General features: G+C 46.6%; 1 protein-coding gene across 4 annotated transcripts; it reads left to right on the top strand.

Moving 5' to 3' along the window:
* Window positions 1–435: 435 nt before the first annotated feature.
* ANKDD1A (ankyrin repeat and death domain containing 1A) lies at window positions 436–20,792 on the top strand. Of its 4 annotated transcripts, XM_081888601.1 has the most exons (17): window positions 436–793; window positions 3,332–3,488; window positions 3,644–3,653; window positions 5,485–5,588; window positions 7,129–7,227; window positions 8,332–8,430; window positions 10,153–10,257; window positions 10,464–10,562; window positions 10,730–10,828; window positions 12,155–12,253; window positions 12,422–12,520; window positions 14,431–14,529; window positions 14,686–14,784; window positions 15,951–16,046; window positions 17,378–17,579; window positions 18,922–19,053; window positions 19,830–20,792. In XM_081888601.1, the coding sequence occupies exons 2-17, from the start codon at window positions 3,420–3,422 to the stop codon at window positions 19,889–19,891; spliced, it is 1,572 nt and encodes a 523-aa protein (XP_081744727.1). In that variant the 5' UTR covers window positions 436–793; window positions 3,332–3,419; the 3' UTR covers window positions 19,892–20,792. The 4 variants fall into 4 exon arrangements, with proteins under 4 accessions (XP_081744727.1, XP_081744728.1, XP_081744729.1 ...); XM_081888602.1 differs by lacking the exons at window positions 3,332–3,488; window positions 3,644–3,653 and having other exon boundaries at window positions 462–793; XM_081888603.1 differs by lacking the exons at window positions 436–793; window positions 3,332–3,488; window positions 3,644–3,653 and having other exon boundaries at window positions 7,133–7,227.
* The last annotated feature ends 417 nt before the right edge of the window (window positions 20,793–21,209 follow it).

The raw sequence follows: 21,209 nt of genomic DNA, 5'->3' as shown, positions 1-21,209 counted from the left end.
AATCTTGGGAACTGTAGTTTATTAAGGGTGCTGGGAATTGTAGTTCTGCAAGGGGGTAAATCCTCCAGATTATTTCATGCTGTTTTTTTTAAGAAGTCTTTTGCATTGTGTGTGTGTGCATTTTAATAATGATTTCTTTTTCCTTCTGTGTAAACCGCTCTGTGTCACCTTCCGTGTCAAGAGCGGGGCAGGTACAGAAAGGTCAATATTAACAGATGAATCGAAACCTCTCCAGACAGTTGAAGGCAGACACACCTCTTCACGCATCCCCTTTGCTCAATATTTAGACACACACGTGCCAATTCCTCTCTCTCCAGAGGCTGGGCCCAACCTGCACTCATCCAAACACCAACATAGAGTGGGGGACAGGGCGCACGTGTGAATGCAGCTTCGCCCATAGCAAGTCCAACGGGAGCTGAGCTCCCTTTCTGTGCAATGGCTCATAGGCTATTTTAAGCACATTTCCCACAAGCCCCGCTAGGAGGAGAAGAAGGGAAAAAGCAGCAGCAGCAGCAGTAGAAGGAGATGCCGCCGCGGATGGAGTAATTTGACACCATCTTATCCGCCGCAGCCTGCACAGCTGGGCCGCGGGGCGGAGAGCGTGCCCCATGCCCAGGGCTTAAGGGATGCGCGTTCAAATCCTGGCGCCTGCTGCTGCTGCGTTTAGCCAAAGGAGAGGCAGGCAGGCTTCTCCTGCCTCCGAAAGCGGAGGCCAGGCTACAGCTGGGATGCTCTGGCGGTGAGGAGCTTGCAGGGGCCATGGAGAACGACTTGGCTTCCGAGGATGACACCCGTAAGTGAAAGGGGTGCGGGCTGTGGAGGGGGGGGGGGGAGACAAAGCGAGGTGGGGGGGGGGTCCGAGGCAAAAGTGGAGGAAGAACCGGGGGCTCCTCTTGAACTTCCCACCGACTTCCTCGCGCGTGGGGCGTCGCTCTGTATAATGTGGCCGGTGCTGGCAGAGCCACTGCGGTCGAAGGTTTAAGTTCCCGCCCCGAGGAGCGTGCAATGGGGGTTGCAACTGGAAGGGAGAGAGGCGAAATGAAAGGGGTTAGAGGTGGGAATGGGTCGTGACACTGGATAACTAGGGCTTCGAGGTGTGGGGGGAGGGAGGAAGGATTGTTCCGTCGGAAAGGGGGAGCGGGGAGCAGCAGGCTTCGGCGGGGAAGGAGAAGAGTTCTTCCCGGGCTTTGCTGAAAGCCTCCTCGGCGCGCTCCTTGTGGATGATCTGACCCAAATGCGCAGGAATTCGCCCGGTCCTCGAGCCCGTTGAGCCGGGGCGCTTGCGTTCCAGCTATTTGTGCTTTCTCTCTAAGACTCCTCACCTGAGAGTTGTGGCTTTTGTGGGGTTGTTCTTTGAGTGAGGATCAGATTTAGTCGCCTGCATTAGGGGCAGCCGATGCACGAAGTGGGCGCGCGCCTGCTGGTCCCCCTGGCGTACACGTGTAGCGGCACCTTTTGAGTTTTGGAGGAGGATCTGGAGCACGGTGCATGTGGAGTAGGGAGAGTTGAAACCTTACACCCCAATACCACCCACCCTCTTCCGCCCCAAGTTACTTGCCCAGCTGCCCAGCGAGGTGAATGGGAGCATCCCTTCCAGTGTAAATAGCAAGTGTGCAGGGGGTTAATTTTCATCAGGACCACAGAGAGTTTTAAAAAAGCCCTATCTATCTGCATGCTGAGGTCCCAATCCTGATTGCACACCCATGGACGTGCGCACACAGAGAGAAAATAGCTATTTCAATAACAAGCTGGTGTTGGACTACATTTCCCATCATCCCTGAGCTTTGTCTTTGCCCTCAAGGAGTGATGTGAGCTGATGCCCAACAACATCTGAATGTTACTACATTGGCCACTCTGGTGGCCTGTTCATAAAACAGTTAAAACAAAAAAATTCCTTCCAGTAGCACCTTAAAGACCAACTAAGTTAGTTCTTGGTATGAAGTGTGCATGCACACGAAAGCTCATACCAAGAACTAACTTAGTTGGTCTTTAAGGTGCTACTGGAATGATTTTTTTTTTGTTTTGACTATGGCAGACCAACACGGCTACCTATCTGTAACATAAAACAGTTGTTGGTGATTATTGCACAGATACCCTGGCGTTGGTTAGCTAATTAAATGGGTGTCTGAGGCCGCTTCCATTTAAAAGCACTGTGATACCACTTTAAACAGCTATAAAAGTAAAGGGACCCCTGACCATTAGGTCCAGTCGTGGCCGACTCTGGGGTTGCGGCGCTCATCCGTACAGCTTCCGGGTCATGTGGCCAGCATGACTAAGCCGCTTCTGGCGAACCAGAGCAGTGCACGGAAACGCCGTTTACCTTCCCGCCAGAGCGGTACCTATTTATCTACTTTGATGTGCTTTCGAAACTACTAGGTTGGCAGGAGCAGGGACCGAGCAACGGCAGCTCACCCTATCGCGGGGATTCGAACCATCGACCTTATGATCGGCAAGTCCTAGGCTCTGTGGTTTAACCCACAGCGTCACCCGCGTCCCTTAAACAGCTATAGCTTCCCCCAAATATTTATGGGAGCTGTTGCTCCTTAAGGGTGCCAAGAGATGTTGTGAAACCTACCTATTTATTTATATTTATGTATTTATATTATTATTGTACACACACACACACATACACACACACATATATATATATAATATTTATATTTATTTATTCCATACAACTTATACAAAGTATAATATGGGTGTCAGGCATCTTTTAAAATTTGGAATATACTTTACTGATTCCAAAAATTGGAATAAATATATATATATGTAAGAACAATAGTTTGGATGAAGACAATGGCCCGTTTAGTCTAGCCAGCTGTTCTCACCATGACTGACCAGGTGCCTCCATGTGAAGCCAAAAAGTAGAACCTGAGTGGCAGCAGCACCCCCTCTTGTGATTCTCAGCGGTTAGTATTAAGTGGTGCATTGTCTCCGACCCTGGAGATAGCATATATCCATTGAAAGACCTGTAGAGTTGGAAAGGACCCTGAGGGACCAACAAGTCTAACCCTTCCCCCACCCTTGTGATGCAGCAGTCTCAACACACGGTCTCCCATCCAATCTGAAACCATACTGGGACCCTGCTTAGCTTTGCAAATGTGCTAGCAGTTTTATTGCTGCACCAGTATGTGTATGTATGTTTAGCTTTATTGTTATATGAATTTGTCTAGCCTCCTTCTAAAGCCATCTAAGTTTATGTACAAGATCCACCCTTGATACATGATATCTGCAGCACATACAGTCTTTAAGAACAGGAGAGCCCTGCTGGCTCAGGTCAATGGCCCATTGAGTCATAGAACAGTATCTGGCGCAACTCCTTTCAATACAGGAATCTCAGCTGAAGCATCTGTGACAGATGGCCAGTCCCCTATTCTGTTCTCACAGTGGCCTCACAGATGCCCCAATAGGAAGCCCACATGCAAGACCTGAGTGCAACAGCACTGCCCTCTCTGCTTGTGATTCCCAGCAACAGGAATACAGATGCAGTGGCGTAGCGTGGGTTGTCAGCACCCGGGGCAAGGCAAGTAATTTGTGCCCCCAAACCCGTGGATTTGCGCCCCCTAACCCTAACCCCCAGATGTTGCGCCCGGTGCGGCCGGCCCCCCCTGCACCCCCCACGCTACACCACTGTACAGATGCATACTGTGCAAGTAAGAATACAGTGGTACCTCGGGTTACAGACGCTTCAGGTTACAGACTTTGCTAACCCAGAAATTGTATCTCAGGTTAAGAACTTTGTTTCAGGATGGGAACAGAAATTGTGCTCCGGCAGCAGCAGGAGGCCCCATTAGCTAAAGTGGTGCTTCAGGTTAAGAACAGTTTCAGGTTCTTAACCCGAGGTATCACTGTATAGCCATTGTGGTGAGTAGCCATGGACTGCCTTATTCCCCATGAATTTGTCCCCATTAACTTCTCAAACTTAATCTGTTCCATAAGTCCGTTCCAAAACCAAAGCGTTCCAAAACCAAGGTGCGCTTTCCCATAGAAAGTAATGCAAATTGGATTAATCCGTTCCAGACTTTTAAAAACAACCCCTAAAACAGTACTTTAACATGAATTTTACTATCTAATGAGACCATGGATCCGTAAAATGAAAGCAATAAACAATGTGCTGCAGTCACACAATCAATAGCTGAACTGGGTTCCACACAGTCACACAAAAAAAAGAGCCACAAAAAACCCCCAAAAAATAGACAGACCTCAGCGTAACACTAAAAACGAAAGTGTGACTATCAAATAGGAAGCGTAAGACTAAAAACAGAGCACGTTCGGCATCTGAAAAAAGTTTGCAAACTGGAACACTTACTTCCAGGTTTGCAGTGTTTGGGTTCCAAGTTGTTTGAGTACCAAGGCGTTTGAGGACCAGGGTATCACTGTATATAATATGAAGAGTGGATTATCCAAAAGGTGTCTTGCTCATTATAATTCTTAATAAAGTACCAACCTATTTGTTTATCCCAAAAGAAAATTGTTATATAGTTTTATAGATATGTCTTACCAAATTCCTTTCATTAATAACTGCTTTAAATCTGCTTCTTCCTGAAGCATGACTGTGAATTTAACAATAGTTCTCCCTCCGCCACCCTTCCCCTCCCTCCATATGTTTTTTACGGTTCCCTTCTGTTGACTTTATACTTGTCTCACGGCTGTAGAAAAAAACACAAGAAGGCAAGGGCATAAAGTGTGCTGTGTAAATCCACCCCTGCCCTGGCAGTATGTGTGTGTGTGTGTTTTATGAAAGCTGTGGTTTATACTACCTAGTTTATTATAACTTATAAGTACTAGTCATCCTGTGTAAATAAATATCTCTGTTTCACCTTGGGGGTGGGCATTTCCTTCTAAAGCCCTCGGATCATACTTAGTTGTATTTTTATACATTCCTGTTCAGAGCTTGGATATTTCTATATTAAATGGCTTATGGTCTTAAAAATAGATAAATGTTTTTTGAGGGGTGCCTCAGCATCTGTAGATAGAGCCGAGAGGGACTCGCTGCCTCTGAACCAGTCAATGTTGATAATTCTGAGCTAGTTGGACCAATGATCTGGTTCAGCCTAAGGCAACCCTCCTATGTTTCCTACATTCTGGCACTGCCTCCATTCCAATTTGGCTTTTAATGTGCTCAACCTTCATGTTAGGATGAGAAACCTTCTGCCCTGTGTTGCTGTCTGCTGCCATGCAGGGTGCCCGTTGGGTCTTTGTGCGAGTCCCTGATCTGACTTTGCTCTATCCAAGGAGGCTTTGCTGGAGGCAGGCAATTCTGCTTCCAATGGCATCCTAGCATGGGTCCATAACAGAATGATCCACCCTCTGAGACTGACTGAGGTCCAAGCTAACTGTGATTGACCATCTGTTCCATCTGTTCAGCTGGCACTTCCTTGCAGTCAACAAGAAGTACCCAGCTGCCTCTAGGATTTAATTTCCATCTTACAACCTGCACTGTAACCATCATTAACACCACTGTGCCCTGTTTTTCTTCCCAAGTGCTTCTTTCGGAGAAAGAGTTTCACGATGCGGCAAAGCGGAACAACACAGCACGGATGAACGAGCTGATCAAGAGAGGGGTGGATGTCAAGGCCAAGAATAATGTAGGTGTTTACAGGGGTTGGTGTCCAGATAATGTTGCGGGCTCTTCCCCAGAAATCTGAATTGAGGTGATGAACCTGTGTCCCTCTTGATGTTGCTGAACTATATCTCCCATCATCCCTTGCCCTTGGCCATGCTCACTGACGCTATCCGGGAACATCTTGATGGCACACAGGTTTGCCACGTCTTATCCAGACCCTTCATGGTTGGAATACAGGGATGTTTTGGGTTGCAGGAGAACAAAACCAAACCAAGTACAGTGGTACCTCAGGTTACAGACGCTTCAGGTTACAGACTCCTCTAACCCAGAAATAGTACCTCGGGTTAAGAACTTTGCTTCAGAATGAGAACAGAAATTGTGTTCCGGCGGTGTGGCAGCAGCAGGAGGCCCCATTAGCTAAAGTGGTACCTCAGGTTAAGAACAATTTCAGGTTAAGAATGGACCTCCAGAACAAATTAAGTTCTTAACCTGAGGTACCACAGTAGATCCAAGAACTCTGTCCTGAGACTTTCCCCAATCTCCTTGAACAGCGAAGCTGAAATGGGGTCGGGAGGGAAAGGGACATATTTTCTGTTGCCAAACTCTCCCTCCAGTGTTTTTTAAGCACTAAGCTAGCCCCAAAGTCAAATCAGCCCCAAATATTTTTTTTAATTATTATACTGAGCATTTTTATCCCACTCTTCAGCCACAAAAGCTCCCAGAGCAGCTTACGAGACTTGCAATGCAAAAGAGGTGGCACAAATGGAAAAGGCATTAGGAGGGAGGAGGAAAAAAGGACACCCAGAAACTATCAGTGCTTCTGAGGCTGGATTTAGGTTTGATAAGGCCCTAAGCTACTGAAGGTAATAGGGCCCTTTATATGTCCAGCTGTCCTTTGTCAACAACAAATTGTCGCTGCTTTTTGTGTTGAATATATGCTATATGGTAACTTATGGACCTAATAGGTCCATACACAACACAAAACACTGTTGCTGTATGTAGGTTTATTTTTTTTTTTAATCTTATATTTTGGAAACATACATCCAGTTGTTGTTTTTTTCCTTTAAATTTTTAGGGCCCCCCCCAAAGAGGGGGCCCTAAGCTATAGCTTGTTTAGCTTATACATAATTCCGGCACTGGGTGCTTCTAGGTTTATTGAGTATTCATCCTGATTTCTTTGCAGAGAAGTTAGACGATGGAGCACATCCACACCACCTTGAGTTCCTTGGAAGAAAGATTGGATAGAATGTAAAATAAATGAGTATTTAGTCACAGAGGGGAGGCGTGGCTGGGGGGGCAGTGGCATAGCGTGGGTTGTCAGCACCCGGGGCAAGGCAAGTAATTTGCACCCCCTAACCCGTGGATTTGCGCTCCCTAACCTGTGGATTTGTGCCCCCTAACCCTAACCCCCAGATGTTGCGCCCGGTGCGGCCGGCCCCCCTGCACCCCCCACGCTACGCCACTGTGGGGGGGGGCACTGACAGCAGTTTGCCCACCACCCACCTACCCACCTGTTCTGCATCCTTTTCTTCCCCCTACTTAACCTTGTCCTTCCTTTCCAGATAGACAGGACCGCTCTCCACTGGGCTGCAGGAGCTGGTCACGAACAGGCCGTCCGTCTTCTCCTAGACCACGATGCCTCTGTGAATGACGAGGACAACGTAAGCTTGAGGAGGATCTCAACTCTTGCATCTGTGCAAAATGCGGCTGGCCTCTTAAAACCCAGCTCCTTGGTTGCTTTGAATGAGAACTTCCTCCAAGAAGCTTGCTTGGTTTATTTGTTTAAAATGTTTAGCCACCAATACAGGTGGTGAAATACAGGGAAGTGAAAAATGAATGTGTCATAAAAATAAAGGTTCTTTTCAAAAAGCGGCAGTGAATGATGGAGGCTCAGGGATAGCCTTCCTGAAACTGGTGCCCTTCAAATGTTTGGGGCAATAACTCCCAGCAGCACCAGTAGGGCAACTGGCTCTTCTGCATACGATGATGGTAGACGTTCACTGCCATGGACTTCACCAGCATTTTTAGAAGTGCCGCATACAAAGTGCAAGGCAGCGAGTCACAAATGCTAAAATGCAATGTGACATCACTTTGGCAGCAGTTTATTATACGCATATGCTAAACCAGGATATATTTTTAGAAAAATACAACAAGGCCCCAGGGTCAGTCCCCAGCATCTCCAGGTAAAGGTAAAGGGACCCCTGACCATTAGGTCCAGTCGTGGACGACTCTGGGGTTGTGGTGCTCATCTCGCTTTATTGGCCGAGGGAGCCGGAGAACAGCTTCCGGGTCATGTGGCTAGCATGACTAAGCCGCTTCTGGCGAACCAGAGCAGCGCACGGAAACGGCGTTTACCTTCCCGCTGAAGTGGTACCTATTTATCTACTTGTACTTTGAAGTGCTTTCGAACTGCTAGGTTGGCAGGAGCTCGGACCGAGCATCGGGAGCTCACCCCGTTGCTGGGATTTGAACTGTCGACCTTCTGATCGGCAAGCCCTAGGCTCTGTGGTTTAACCCACAGCGCCACCCGCATCCCATCTCCAGGTAGGACCAGGAAATAATCCTGGTCTGAAACGCTGGCAAGCTACTGCCAGTCAGTGTAGACAATACTGAGTTAGATGGATTGAAAGGTCTGTCTCAGTGTAAGGCAGCTTCCTACATTTCTAGAACACACAACCTTCTCCTAGGCAAATTGAGCAAGGACTAACTGCCATTTTATTCCAGACCCAAGATGACCTTTCTTCTGTCTCTCTCTGGCTACCCAGTTTGGGATGAACGCCCTCCTCTTGTCTGCCTGGTTTGGCCACCTCCGTGTCCTTCAGATCCTTGTCACTGCTGGTGCCAAAATCAACTGCCAAAACAAGGTATGGCATCATTCCTTGGCTCCCTGGTATTAACAGCTTTGTATGACAGAGAAAGTGAGATTCCTTCATTACCTTTTGACTGCATGTGTGGGTTGATTGCAGAGTCTATAAATTTTTAAAAGTTTGAAATCTGAATAAGCAATTTAGGGTGTTTCCAGGCAGTCAGAGTGGTAGTCAACTCAGTCTTACTGAGGGTAGACCCACTGAAATTAATGGACCTACTCCAAGTAAAACTCAGTTGAATTCTGCCCTCACTAATTGGCAGGTGAAAATTCAGCAAATTCAGGTTGCACTGTGACTGGCAAATTTAAAGGAAGATCCAAATGGTACAGTTACAGCTCATGGCATCTCTCAAAGAATCATGGGAATGGTAGTTTCACCCCGACAGAGCTATGGTTCCCATCAACCTTAGGCAACAATTCCCATGATTCCTTGGGGGAAGTCACATGCTCTAAATGTGTGTTGAGTGTGCTTTAAATGTGTGGTGTAGATTTTTCCTTGGGATGTACATTTGCAGTGGATTGGGGCTCTTGCATAGCAAACACACTTCCCAAGAAAGCCTTGGACTGCCTACGCTGAGGAAAGTAATGATAAAATGCACTGGAAACTGGGGGATAAAAATTGTCTGGTGCATCATTTGCTCCACAAGTTCCTCTCTCCTTCCTGCCAGCCTAATGCAGATGTTTGCAATGACCAGTCTTAAACCTGATGACCTTTATCGGATGCATGCAATTCCTTTGGCCTGAACTGAAACCACTGAGAGATGCATGTCTCCCAAGGCACGCGGAGGTGGCTGTGAAAGTAGCCTCAGTGCAGCTGGGGGCTCTTAGTCAGGAGCATCCAGTCGTCCTGTGTGGGCAGGTGGTGTTTGCTCAGCAGGGCAAGTTTGGAACTGTGTAAAGCATACATAGCCGAAGGGCAAGCCTGTATATTTTTATAATAAATAACTTAGGAGGAGTAAAGCATTAAATGATGGCTGTAAAAGATAAGCATGGAGGATATTTTTGGCACTCAACGAGGCTGTGGTGGTTGTAAAGTTCAGGGGAAAGTTCATGCAACCACCAGCAGGAAGAGTTGACCGCTTTGTCCTCGTCTGCCTCCATTCCTGGAATTCCCGTCTTCAATATGTTCGTCACACTTCCTCTCTTAAAAATACGTTGCTCAGGGATACTAGATCAGGAGTGAGGAGCTCTTTGGAATCCCAAGGGCTGCTTTTCTCTGTGGGCAAGCTTTGGGTAGTGGACCCACCCAGTGATGGCTGGGGCCAGAACAATAGAAGGAAATTGAATTTTATTATTTTGGTCACAGACCAGTTCCAGCCCACATACAATATCAAGGAAGTCATAAAACATGATAGGGATACATTTGAATTTGCAATTAGGTTTGATTGGACTGATGGGAGCTATACAGTGGTACCTTGGGTTAAGTACTTAATTCGTTCCGGAGGTCAGTTCTTAACCTGAAACTGTTTTTAACCTGAAGCACCACTTTAGCTAATGGGGCCTCCTGCTGCTGCCACGCTGTCGGAGCACAATATCTGTTCTCATCCTGAAGCAAAGTTCTTAACCCGAGGTACTATTTCTGGGTTAGCGGAGTCTGTAACCTGAAGCGTATGTAACCTGAAGCGTATGTAACCCGAGGTACCACTGTAGTTCAAAACAGTTTGCGTGTTAGGCCCACATCTCAGGAACTGAATCCTATTCCTTTTTTCCCCCCTCCCAGAATGGTCGCAACTTGTTGCATTGCGCAGCCCAAAGAGGTCATATCAGGGTCATTGAGTTCATCATGGAAGACCTTGAGGATGTGCAGCTGGATAAGAAAGACAAGGTGGGAATTTTTCGGAACAGTCTAAGGTACTGGCTTTTTTTGTAAATAGTTTTTGTTTTTCAAATATGTTATCAGGGCGGTGACTGGCCCAAAGTCACTCTGTGAGCTTCATAGCCAAGTGTGGATTGGAACCCTGGTCTCCTAGGTCCTAGTCTAACACCATAACCACTATACCACAAAGACTCTCATCCTTTCTCTCCTTAAAGATGGACAGGACGGCATTTCATCTGGCTGCTGAGAATGGGCAACTGGAGGTGGTGGACTTCCTGATTCGCTTAGGTTGTGCCTGCAGAATCAAAGACAAGGTATGGAAAGGAACAGGAATCAGCATCCTGTTCAGTCCCGTTGCTGTTGTTTGTGGGTCTTCCTCACCCTTTGGGGCTTTGCTTATTTCCCTCTCCATCTAGACTGGCCCTTAAATTATTGGATATCACCCACACATATTTCTATTGGATGTCACCTTGATTTGCAGGAGAAGAACACAGCGCTTCATTTAGCTGCCAAGAATGGTCATGCAGAGGTGCTGCAGAAGCTTATAGATGTAGGAATGAACCTTGATGAGAAGAATATGGTGAGTAGAAGACCTTTGCTAGTTTATTATGTTTATCTCCTCCTTTTCCTTCAAGGCATTCAAGGTGATGTACATAGCTGTCCTCCCCATTTCAGCCTCACAACAAGCCTGTGAGGTAGGTTAGGCTGGGAGATAGTGGCTGGCCTAAGGCCACCCATTAGCCGCTGTCCCTGAGTGGGCTATTGAACCAGGTGTGCTCAGAGTAGACCAACTGAAATACAACACACTTAAATCCCTGTGATTTCAGTGGATCCAACTAACATGGGATACCACCCATGGCCTTGCGGGTCCTAATCTGACACTCTAACCACCCTTTGAGGAACATAGTTCACTCAGTAGGAAGAGTACACCATGAAGATGCCATACCCGTCAACTGTCCTGATTTAAGAAAGGCATCCCAGAATTACAGAAGCCACTCCAGCTTCTAATTGGATCACGAGATGTCTGGTTTTGGCTTCCGAAAGTGTGTGGCTCCAAAAGATGTGCATTGGGGGGGCATGCTCTTGCGAGATTCACCTGGCTCCCGCGAAAGTGCAGCCCTGAAAGATTCCCAGAGCAGTTGCCCCAGGTGCCCCTCTTGCCCATGAGCACCACAGCTCAGGTATGCCACTCTAGCAAGGAGCAGCCAACTACAGGAGCAGAACCGTCAGCAGCAGCATGTGGACCCCAACAGAGGAGGAAAAATATGGTATGGGCAGGTGCCAAGGCTCTTTTCCTTCCGCCTCTGCTCCTGCCATGTGCGCTGGGATGGTCATCAGGGAGGGGAGTTGGGAAGTTGCTCACTTGCTCGCTCTCGGCCCTGAAAAACTCACGTTTGGGGGAGGCCGTGCTCTCTCACAAGTCACATGACTCATTTGGGTGTGCGGCCCTGAAAGACAAATGCCAGGGTTTTCCTCTGAGGGATGTCGGAGGATATGAGATGCATGAAGGTATTTGTGGAGGTGGGGAGGACAGAGGAGAAGGAGGAGGCTGAGTTCAGTCATTGAGTGGCACCAGTTTTTGGAGGAAATATAGTACCACCTCTTGGCCCAGCTCACTAAGCTGAACGGCAAGATCGCTAAGGAGAGGGAGGGTCCTGCTAAAAACACTTTGTTTTTAAACATGCAGAATCTTGATGTGTTTCAATCTGGTTTTTAGCTTATTGTTGGTTTTAATCATTTTTTAAAAATTTAAAATAGTTGTTTTTAACTGATCATTACATTGTTTAATTATTTTTGTAAACCACTTTGTGGTTTTGTTTTGCGCTATCAAATGGCATGTACATTTTATGAAATAATAAATAATTAGAAGTGCAATCAGGGTTCCCCTCTTCTTCTCCCTTCCCAGGAAGGGTTGAGCGCCCTGCACTTGGCTGCTGAAAATGGTCATCATGGCTGCATGAAGCTGCTCCTGGAAGCCGGCTGTGATGTCAACATCCAAACTCAGGTCAGTTGCTCTCACTGGAAGGTGATGCCTATCGCAGCTCCCCTGAAGGATGCTGAGGATTATCGGGGGCAGTTGATAAACAATAAAATAATTGGGATTGAGTTAAGGCAACGTTGGGCCACATGGACAATCTCTTGTATTGTCTGAATGGTGTTTTCTCTCTCTCAGAAAAAGATGACCTGCCTTCATTATGCTGCACAAAATGGCTATGAGATCATGGCCAGGATCCTTATTGATGCAGGAATTCACACAGATACACTGAATTACGTAAGTAGCTCATTTGGTCGGGTACCACCTACAGCATCTTTGAGCAAAGAAAGGAGGAATGAGAGTCCATTGGGTCTGCTGAGTCCATCCTTGGACTCTCTTTGTAGGAGTTAAGAAGGCTAAGAAGCTTAGCAGCCAAACGATTGTTGTCTAGGATAGCTTTCGCCAACTGGCTCCCTCCAAATGTTGTTGGACTACAACTCCCAGCAACCTCAAGTCAGCAGCAGTGAAAGCTGGTTTAGGACACCCTTCCCCCAGCTTGCTGCCCCCTCCAGATGTTTTGGATCAGCCCCAGTCAACATGCTGGCTGCTGGCTGCTGGGAGTTGTACTCCAAAGCATTCGGAGTGCACCAGATTGGGGAAGGTTGATCTGGTTCAAATTAAGTATGTGATATTCCACCCCAAAATAACTTCTTGGCCTTTGCACCACCAGAGGGCTCTTAATACATAAGAACATAATAAGAACCTGGCAGCTGGATCTTCACGCCTCTCTAGTCCAGCTTCTTGTTCTCCCCGTGGTCAACAAGATACTTCTGGGAGGCTCACAATCAGAACAAGTGCTCTTCCCACTTATGACTTCCAGCTACTGGGAACAAGGCATCCTTCCTCCAACTGTGGAGGATGCACCTGTTTAAGCAGAAGCTAAGCTTGTCTCAGACGCGAGTGGTGCTGTGGGTTAAACCACAGAGCCTAGGACTTGCCGATCAGAAGGTCGGCGGTTCGAATCCCCCCAATGGGGTGAGTTCCTGTTGCTCGGTCCCTGCTCCTGCCAACCTAGCAGTTCGAAAGCATGTCAAAGTGCAAGTAGATAAATAGGTACCGCTCCGGCGGGAAGGTAAACAGTGTTTCCGTGTGCTGCTCTGGTTCACCAGAAGCGGTTTAGTCATGCTGGCCACATGACTCGGAAGCTGTACACCGGCTCCCTCGGCCAATAAAGCAAGATGAGCGCCGCAACCTCAGAGTCGTCTATGACTGGACCCAATGGTTAGAGGTCCCCTTTACCTTTTTAAGCTTGTCTCAGGTCTGGTCAAGTGCCTGGATGGGAGACCCAATATTCACCACATTTTTATGGCAGAAGAAATGGGGGGATATCAATGTGCTGTGCTAAATCACCTGGCTCTTATTGAATCAGGAGGACTTGTACCTCCACATTTGGCTTTACATGCAAAAGGTCTGAGGGTCAGTTCCTGACATTCCAGTGAACCGTAGCTCAGTGGTGGTAGAGCAGCTGCCTTGCATGCAGATTCCCTGGTTCAATCCCCAGCATCTCCAAGCAGCTCTGAAATTCTGGAGAGATACTGCCTATCAATGTTGACAATGGCGAGCTAGATGGAACAATTGTCTGACTCGGTATAAGGAAGCTTTGTTATGTTCCTAAGAGGTAGGAAGGCTAAGAAAGGCATCCTCTTGAGAACTTGGAAGGGACAAATACTGTGTCTCCATACAAGGCAGCTTCACGTAATGCTGCTTTCATTGCTACAGTTTCTGAGGGAATAGTTATGTCAGTCAGTTGCAGCAAAAAAAAGATGTCAAAGCAGCTTTCCCCAAACTTGACTCTCCCGCTCTTTTTGGACTACAGTTCCCATCACCCCGGCCACTGGTCCTGCTAGCTAGGGATGATGGGAGTTGTACTCCCAAAAAAGCAGGAGACCCAAGTTTGGGAAACCCTGTGTTAAAGAACGGCAATATATTGATGGCCTCTCTGCCTTCAGGCTTTTAGCCCTAAAACCTGTTTCCAGTGTCAGAGCAGAATGGGTGCCTTTGCACACCTGCCAAGTTCTGTACCTGTTCCATTGAATAATGCTGTCATGTTAAGAGACAGACCTTCTAGCTCACAGGATGTACCTTAGAAGGCAGACTTCCCCCCACTTCAACTGTACACAAAACTATCATTGTGCTTCATTTTACAGCAAAATGCATCAGCTATGCACATTGCGGTGCTACAGAATCACCCAGCCATCGTTAAACTCCTAATTGATGCTGAGTGTGACCTGGATATCCCTGATAATGTAAGACTTTTATTTTATTTTTAAGAAATAAACTGTATGGTTTCATGCTATTGATACACGATCTACATGTCCCAAATGTTAAGAGACCACCAGTGGTCCACCGTAGAGTAATAGGCCCTCATTCATGCTAGCTCCTTATTTTCTCTTTTTACCCAGAGGCAGCAGAGCCCACTACATATTGCTGCAGAGCATGGGAGACAGGACATTGCTGAAATGATTCTTATCGCTGGGGTGAACTTAAAACTAACAGACAAGGTAAATAATTCTATCGCCGACAAGTAGCACCTTCTCAGTCATGGTTGGCATAGAATGCAGGCAATCAGCACAGATATTTGAATGGAAAAATTAATATTATTTTGAACTTCAGAAGAAATTGAAGGCAGATGACACTCAAAAGAAGTTTTAATAAAGAAAAGAAACCACGTGATTCCCAGGAACTGGAATTCAGTGGTATGCCATCCTGATTTGTAGGCATTGATAGCCTTATGCTTGAGGCATCCACCTCACCTCTTTTTAAAGCCATCCACGTTGGCAGCCACCACTATGCCTTTGTGGTGGGGAATTCTGTGGTTTAGCCAAGTTCTGCGTTATTTGGTTGGTTGGTATGTTTTCATTTGTTGTCTCTCCTGAATCTGCCACCGTGGTTTTTGCCAGAGTCTTGCAGAGAAGCTGCAAAGCAGAGCAACATTTTTTGCAATGTTGCAAAGGTAGAAATGGCAATGGACCGAGCACATTAGGCAGCTGCCATACGATTGTGCATGGGTGAATGAGCCCCAAATGACAGAACCTTTCTCTCTCTCCTCCTTCCAATTGGATTCCTTTTTTCACTTGCTGCAGGGAGCTTATGAAATTTGCCTGGTCCCCTGTTCAAAATTTGGACAAAAACACAATTCCCTCCCTGAAGCAATTCCTGGCAGGTGGCTCTCCAGAAGCTTTTAAATTATATATAATGTATTAAATATAATTATATATATATAATGTATGTATTTTAAATTTCTGGAGATATATTACAAGGTCATGTTATGCATCTGTCATCAGTGGAAAATGGGATATATATATATATATATATGGCAGAAGTCAAACCACTTGGAGCTTTCTTCCTTACAATCAAGTGGTATATAATTTTATGAGCTAAATACTATTCATTTAAGAAAGTGATAAATGCATTAATGCTGTTTTGAGATTATTGCTGTGAGATTTGGAAAGCCTATCCAGACACATAGTAGCTGATGTGTTTTCAACTTGTCTTATTTTAATGGTCTTTTACATGTTTTTAATTATTTGTTTTTAAGCTTTTTATCGATAATCTTAATATTCATTGAAAAGCACTTAGTGGTTTTATTACCATCAAGTGGTGCATAAGTTTTGCTAAATAATAATAAAATAATGTTTCCTTCTCCTGCTCTTACTTTTGATTTCAGCAAGGTAAAACATCCCTAGATATTGCTGCCCGTGGCAACCACATCAACCTGGCTGACATGATCATCAAAGCAGATAGGTTTTACAAATGGGAAAAGGTAGGTGGGCATTATGGAATATCCAAACATTCATGTATACGGTGGTACCTCGGAAGTTGAACAAAATTTATTCTGGAAGTCCGTTTGACTTCCAAAACGTTTGGAAACCAAAGCACGGCTCCTGATTAGCTGCAGGAAGCTCCTGCAACCAATCGGAAGTCGCAGAAGCTCTGTCGGACGTTCAGGTTCCAAAGAATGTTCGCAAACTGGAACACTCACATCAGGATTTGCAGTGTTCAGGAGCCAAAATGTCCAAGTATCAAGGCATTCGGGATCCAAGGTACGAGTGTGTGTGTGTGTGTGTATCTCTCTATCTATCTCTATCTCTATCTCTATCTCTATCTCTATCTCTATCATCTCTATCATCTCTATCATCTCTATCATCTCTATCTCTATCTCTATCTCTATGGGCTTGTGGGTATGGAATGTTCACAGATACAGCTGCTGAAGGGAAAGCTGTCAGCAACAGAATGTTGATAAGTGGTGCAGGTGCTATGAATGAAAGGAGAGGTCAGTTTGGTTCAAGTAGAGATGACAATGAAGAGTGTGCTCTTGGCAAGGGCAAAGCATGTGATGAGGTGGCCATGTGTCCTTGCTTTACAGAGGATGGTCCTCTTTTTGAAGATCTGTCAGAGGCAGCCTTATGTTTAAAGGTGTCTTCCATTGGAATGGCTGTCTGGTCCAAATGTGAAGATAAAGAACTCTAAGGCAGGAGAAAAGAAAAGGGGGCCTTGAAGTTGCCCATCAATGGTTAGAAGCACCAGGTAAAAGGTAAAAGTAAAGGACCCCTGGACAGTTAAGTCCAGTCAAAGGCGACTATAAGGTTGCGGCGGTCATCTTGCTTTCAGGCCGAGGGAGCCAGCATTTGTTCAAGACAGCTTTCCAGGTCATGTGGCCAGCAGTACTAAACCGCTTCTGGCACAATGAAACACTGTGACGGAAACCAGAACGCACGGAAACACCGTACACCTTCCCGCCACAGCGGTGCCTATTTATCTACTTGCACTGGTGTGCTTTCGAATTGCTAGGTTGGCAGGAGCAGGGACCGAGCAACGGGAGCTCACCCTGTCGCGGGGATTCGAACCACCGACCTTCTGATCAGCAAGCAAACTCAGCAGGCAGGCACCTCCTTCACTCTGCACCCCCCCCTTAGAGCCATTATAGACAGCTTGGAGAAAACATTTGTCAGTTGTTGTTGTTTAGTTGTTTAGTCGTGTCCGACCCTTCGTGACCCCATGGACCAGAGCACGCCAGGCTCAGTAGTAGGGGAAATTAAATTTGGGGGGGAAATTCAAGTTAGTAGTGAATCAGCTCTTGCCACTTTTTTGTAGGATAATCTGAACAGCGACTCCGACTCCTGGGTAGCCAAGCACTTAACCTTCAAGCAGGACCACCGAATGGAGACGCAGCACATCCGCTCCGTCATGTGGAGGCTTGCGACCAAATACCTCAAACCCAACGAGTGGAAGAAGCTGGCACATTACTGGAAATTCACCGAGGCTCATATCAGAGCTATTGAGCACCAGTGGGCAGGTAGGTCGCTTGCTCAGACTAAGCACCTTCCCGTGCACTTTTAGGAAGAGTGTTTCCCAGTTCCTACCTACCTGGAGATTGAACCAGGAACCTTCTGTGTGCAAAGCAGTTAACAGTCCATCCCCGATCACTCACACAGAAGGCATGTAGGAGGGTTTTCTGAGAGGCTCCCTGCTGCCTCTCTGCATGAGTCACTGCTGTGGACTTGCCAGCTGCCAATGGAGGGCTACAACTCAGGCAGAAAGCACAGAGAGTGGTGCTGTGAGGTCGGCTTAATCCCAGTGCCTGAGTGTGTAAACAGTAAAACTTTGCCCCTCACCGATCAAAATGTTTGGGGAACACTTTTAAGGACGGAATCAATAGCCTGATATTAGATGCAAATTTGTGAAGTAAGGAAGAGGGGCTTGGAGGTTTGTGAAAGGAACCCCCCTGCCTTCTCAAACAACTGTGCTCCAGAATCAGCCTTTGCCAACCTTGGCCACATTTACACAATATACAGTGGTACCTCAGGTTAAGTACTTAATTCGTTCTGGAGGTCTGTCCTTAACCTGAAACTGTTCTTAACCTGAAGCACCACTTTAGCTAATGGGGCCTCCTGCTGCTGCCGCGCCGCCGGAGCCCGATTTCTGTTCTCATCCTGAAGCAAAGTTCTTAACCTGAAGCACTATTTCTGGGTTAGCGGAGTCTGCAAACTGAAGCATATGTAACCTGAAGTGTATGTAACCTGAGGTACTACTGTATACTTAAAGCACTATGGTAGCTTAAACAGTCATGGCTACCCCAAAATAATCCTGGGAGCTGCCATTTGTTAAGAGTGCTCAGCGTTGTTAGGAGACCCTTAGTTCCCTCACCAAACTATACTTCCCAGAATTGCCTGAGGTGATTGTTAAACCACTCTGGGAATTGTGCTCTGTGGTGGGAATAGGGGTCTCCTCACAACTCTCAGCACCCCTTGATACACTACACTTCCCAGGATCCTTTGGGGGAAGCCATGACTAAACAGTGCTACCATACTGCTTTAAATGTGTGGTGTAAATGTGGCCCTGGGGTTCTCCAGCTGTTTTGGGTGATCATCTCTCATCAGCCTCAGCCTGATAGCACTGTAATCCAAAACAGCTGGAGGACATGGAGATGGTGACAGCTGTGGTAGGTAGTATTCTCCCAAGGTGGTGGCCATGTCCCAAATTGTAGGCATTTCTGCTATAACAAAGAAAGAACTGTGACTGTTCCAAGTCAAGTCCACAGCTAACCACTCTTCACACTTATGCCATAAGACACTATGAAGCATTTAAGGGTCTTTGTATATGTGTGTGTGCCTGCTATCCCTAATTCTTCTTTCTAGGCAGCAAAAGCTACAGAGAACACGGTCATAGGATGTTGCTCATTTGGCTCCATAGCGTGATTATGGCAGGGGAAAACCCAGTCAAAGGACTGTATGAAGGCCTGGTGGGCATTGGAAGAAGAGACTTGGCAGGTAAGGGTCACCTGGCTTTGCATGAGATTATCTGGGCTATCCAACCCATCTTTATCAGTCAGCTGAATTTTATCCTGTAAAAAGTAGGCATGCTTAAGCCTCGTTCCTTATCATTCAGGAAATGTGTTGTACTGCTTAGTGTGTTGCACTACGACGTGCGCGATCCGGGTTCAAATCCCTACTGGCAACCTTGGGCCAGTCGCTGCCTCTCGGCATAACTGACCTCATAGGGTTGTTGTGAGAATAAAATGGGGGTGGGGTGGGGGTGGAGAACCATGTATGCCACCTTGAATTCCTTGGAGGAAGAGAATTGTTATGTATGCAAGAAATAAATAAAGGCTATCACTCAAAATCTCTCGGAAAGAATTCAGACTTCTTGTTCAAGCCTAGTTTAGCATAGATGGGTACAGTGGTGCCCCGCAAGACGAATGGCTCGCAAGACGGAAAACCCGCTAGACAAAAGGGTTTTCCGTTTTGGAGGTGCTTCGCAAAATGAATTTCCTATGGGCTTGCTTCGCAAGACGAAAATGTCTTGCGAGTTCCTGCGGGGTTTTTTTCCCTCCCCCCCCCTTTTTCCCAAGCCGCTAAGCCGCTTATCAGCTGATCCGCTAAACCAGCTAAGCCGCTAATAGCGCTAATCCGCTAATGGGCTTGCTTCGCAAGACGAAAAAACCGCAAGACGAAGAGACTCGCGGAACGGATTCTTTTCGTCTTGCGAGGCACCACTGTATAAAGAAATCTGAAGGATGTAAGAACTGCATTTTGTTTTCAAACAGAAAGCATCAGGAAACAGGCGAATGCAGACTCCACCTCACCAAGGAAGTGCACCGCTATGTGACACCAGTAAGAGCACAGGAAACCTCCTGTTTTTGCTGCTTCAGAAGTTTCACGCTGGAGCCACAGCAAGCAAAATGGACAATTTTGAACTGTTGGTCAGAAGGTATCCATAAACTCTCTTTCCAAGGGCTTCTTGCCATAGCAAATGGCAACCATATCCACTCAAGATCAGGTAACAATGCAAGTTGGTATATCAACAGGCTCTGCTCACAGCAATGCATTCTTTATAGTAAAGAGAAGGCACAATTCTCAAAACATGGGAGACCAGGAAATGAAATATACACCATATTTTCCAGATCTAAAACTAAGGTTACAATCTCAAGTTCCGAGATGGCCCAGGACGTTTTGCCGCTTCAGGAAAACTCCGCACTGCCACTGCCACTGCACACAATCCCTCTCCGCAGCTGTACCCTGCCTGTGACAGAGGAGGTGGGTTCATAGCAACCATGGAGATAGGGACACACCCACGTAGGAGGCAGCAGTGAACAGCATGCTCTTCGATCTCAGTTAGGCCATCAGAGGCAACTGTCTTCATGGCTGGGCCAGCCCTGCTCGAGTAAACCTTGTTAAATCAATATAAATTACTGATCAGCAAATGCTGTTAAGAGTGTAATGGGACATGCATAACAATGTTTCTCAGCTGGAAAATCTCACTGTGAAATAAGAAAACTCTGCAATTCTGGTTTTTCTAAATGCACCTCCATTGTGGTAGGGGTAGCTACGATTGCAGGGAAAAAACTGATTTAAGTTTCACTGAAGAATGATGGCATCATGTTCCACCATTGGAGACTGCACGGAGAGAGACGCCTAGAATTCTGCTCTTGTGCCAGCCTGGTGCTAGTGAGCCACGTTTATTTCTCAGTGTAAGCTGTTTACATTTCTCCCATGCAGGCATAATTTTTTTTAATAAAACCAAGAATTTTATTAAGAAGCCCCACCCACCCACCCTCAGACCACTCTCTGTGCAAAAAAGCCAAGCACACCATTGGGCCAGAGTTAAGTGTTTGTTAGTTCCACGGACTCCAAGAGATACAATTAGATGCATGCTTACTTGGGGTTGGATTGTGGCTTAGGTTAGCAGATCTTTTTCCAGTCTGAGGACTATATTCCCTCCTGGACAACCTCCAGGGACCCTTTTGCCAGCGGCAGGCAGGGCCAGAAGTGAAAACCGGCTAGAGGCCCAAGTGTGACACTAGGGCTGCCCTATTTCAAAAAGTGAAAATCCAGACACAAAAGCTGTAGAGCTTTTTTTGTGGCAAAGTTATTGAGCTATCCAGGGTTTTAACAGGGGTCTCTCCTCTCCTCCACCCTGGAAATTG

This window comes from Podarcis melisellensis (genome assembly GCF_964234715.1).
Source record: "Podarcis melisellensis genome assembly, chromosome: 14".
Taxonomy (NCBI): domain Eukaryota; kingdom Metazoa; phylum Chordata; class Lepidosauria; order Squamata; family Lacertidae; genus Podarcis; species Podarcis melisellensis.
This window is presented reverse-complemented; position numbering and strand designations above follow the sequence as displayed.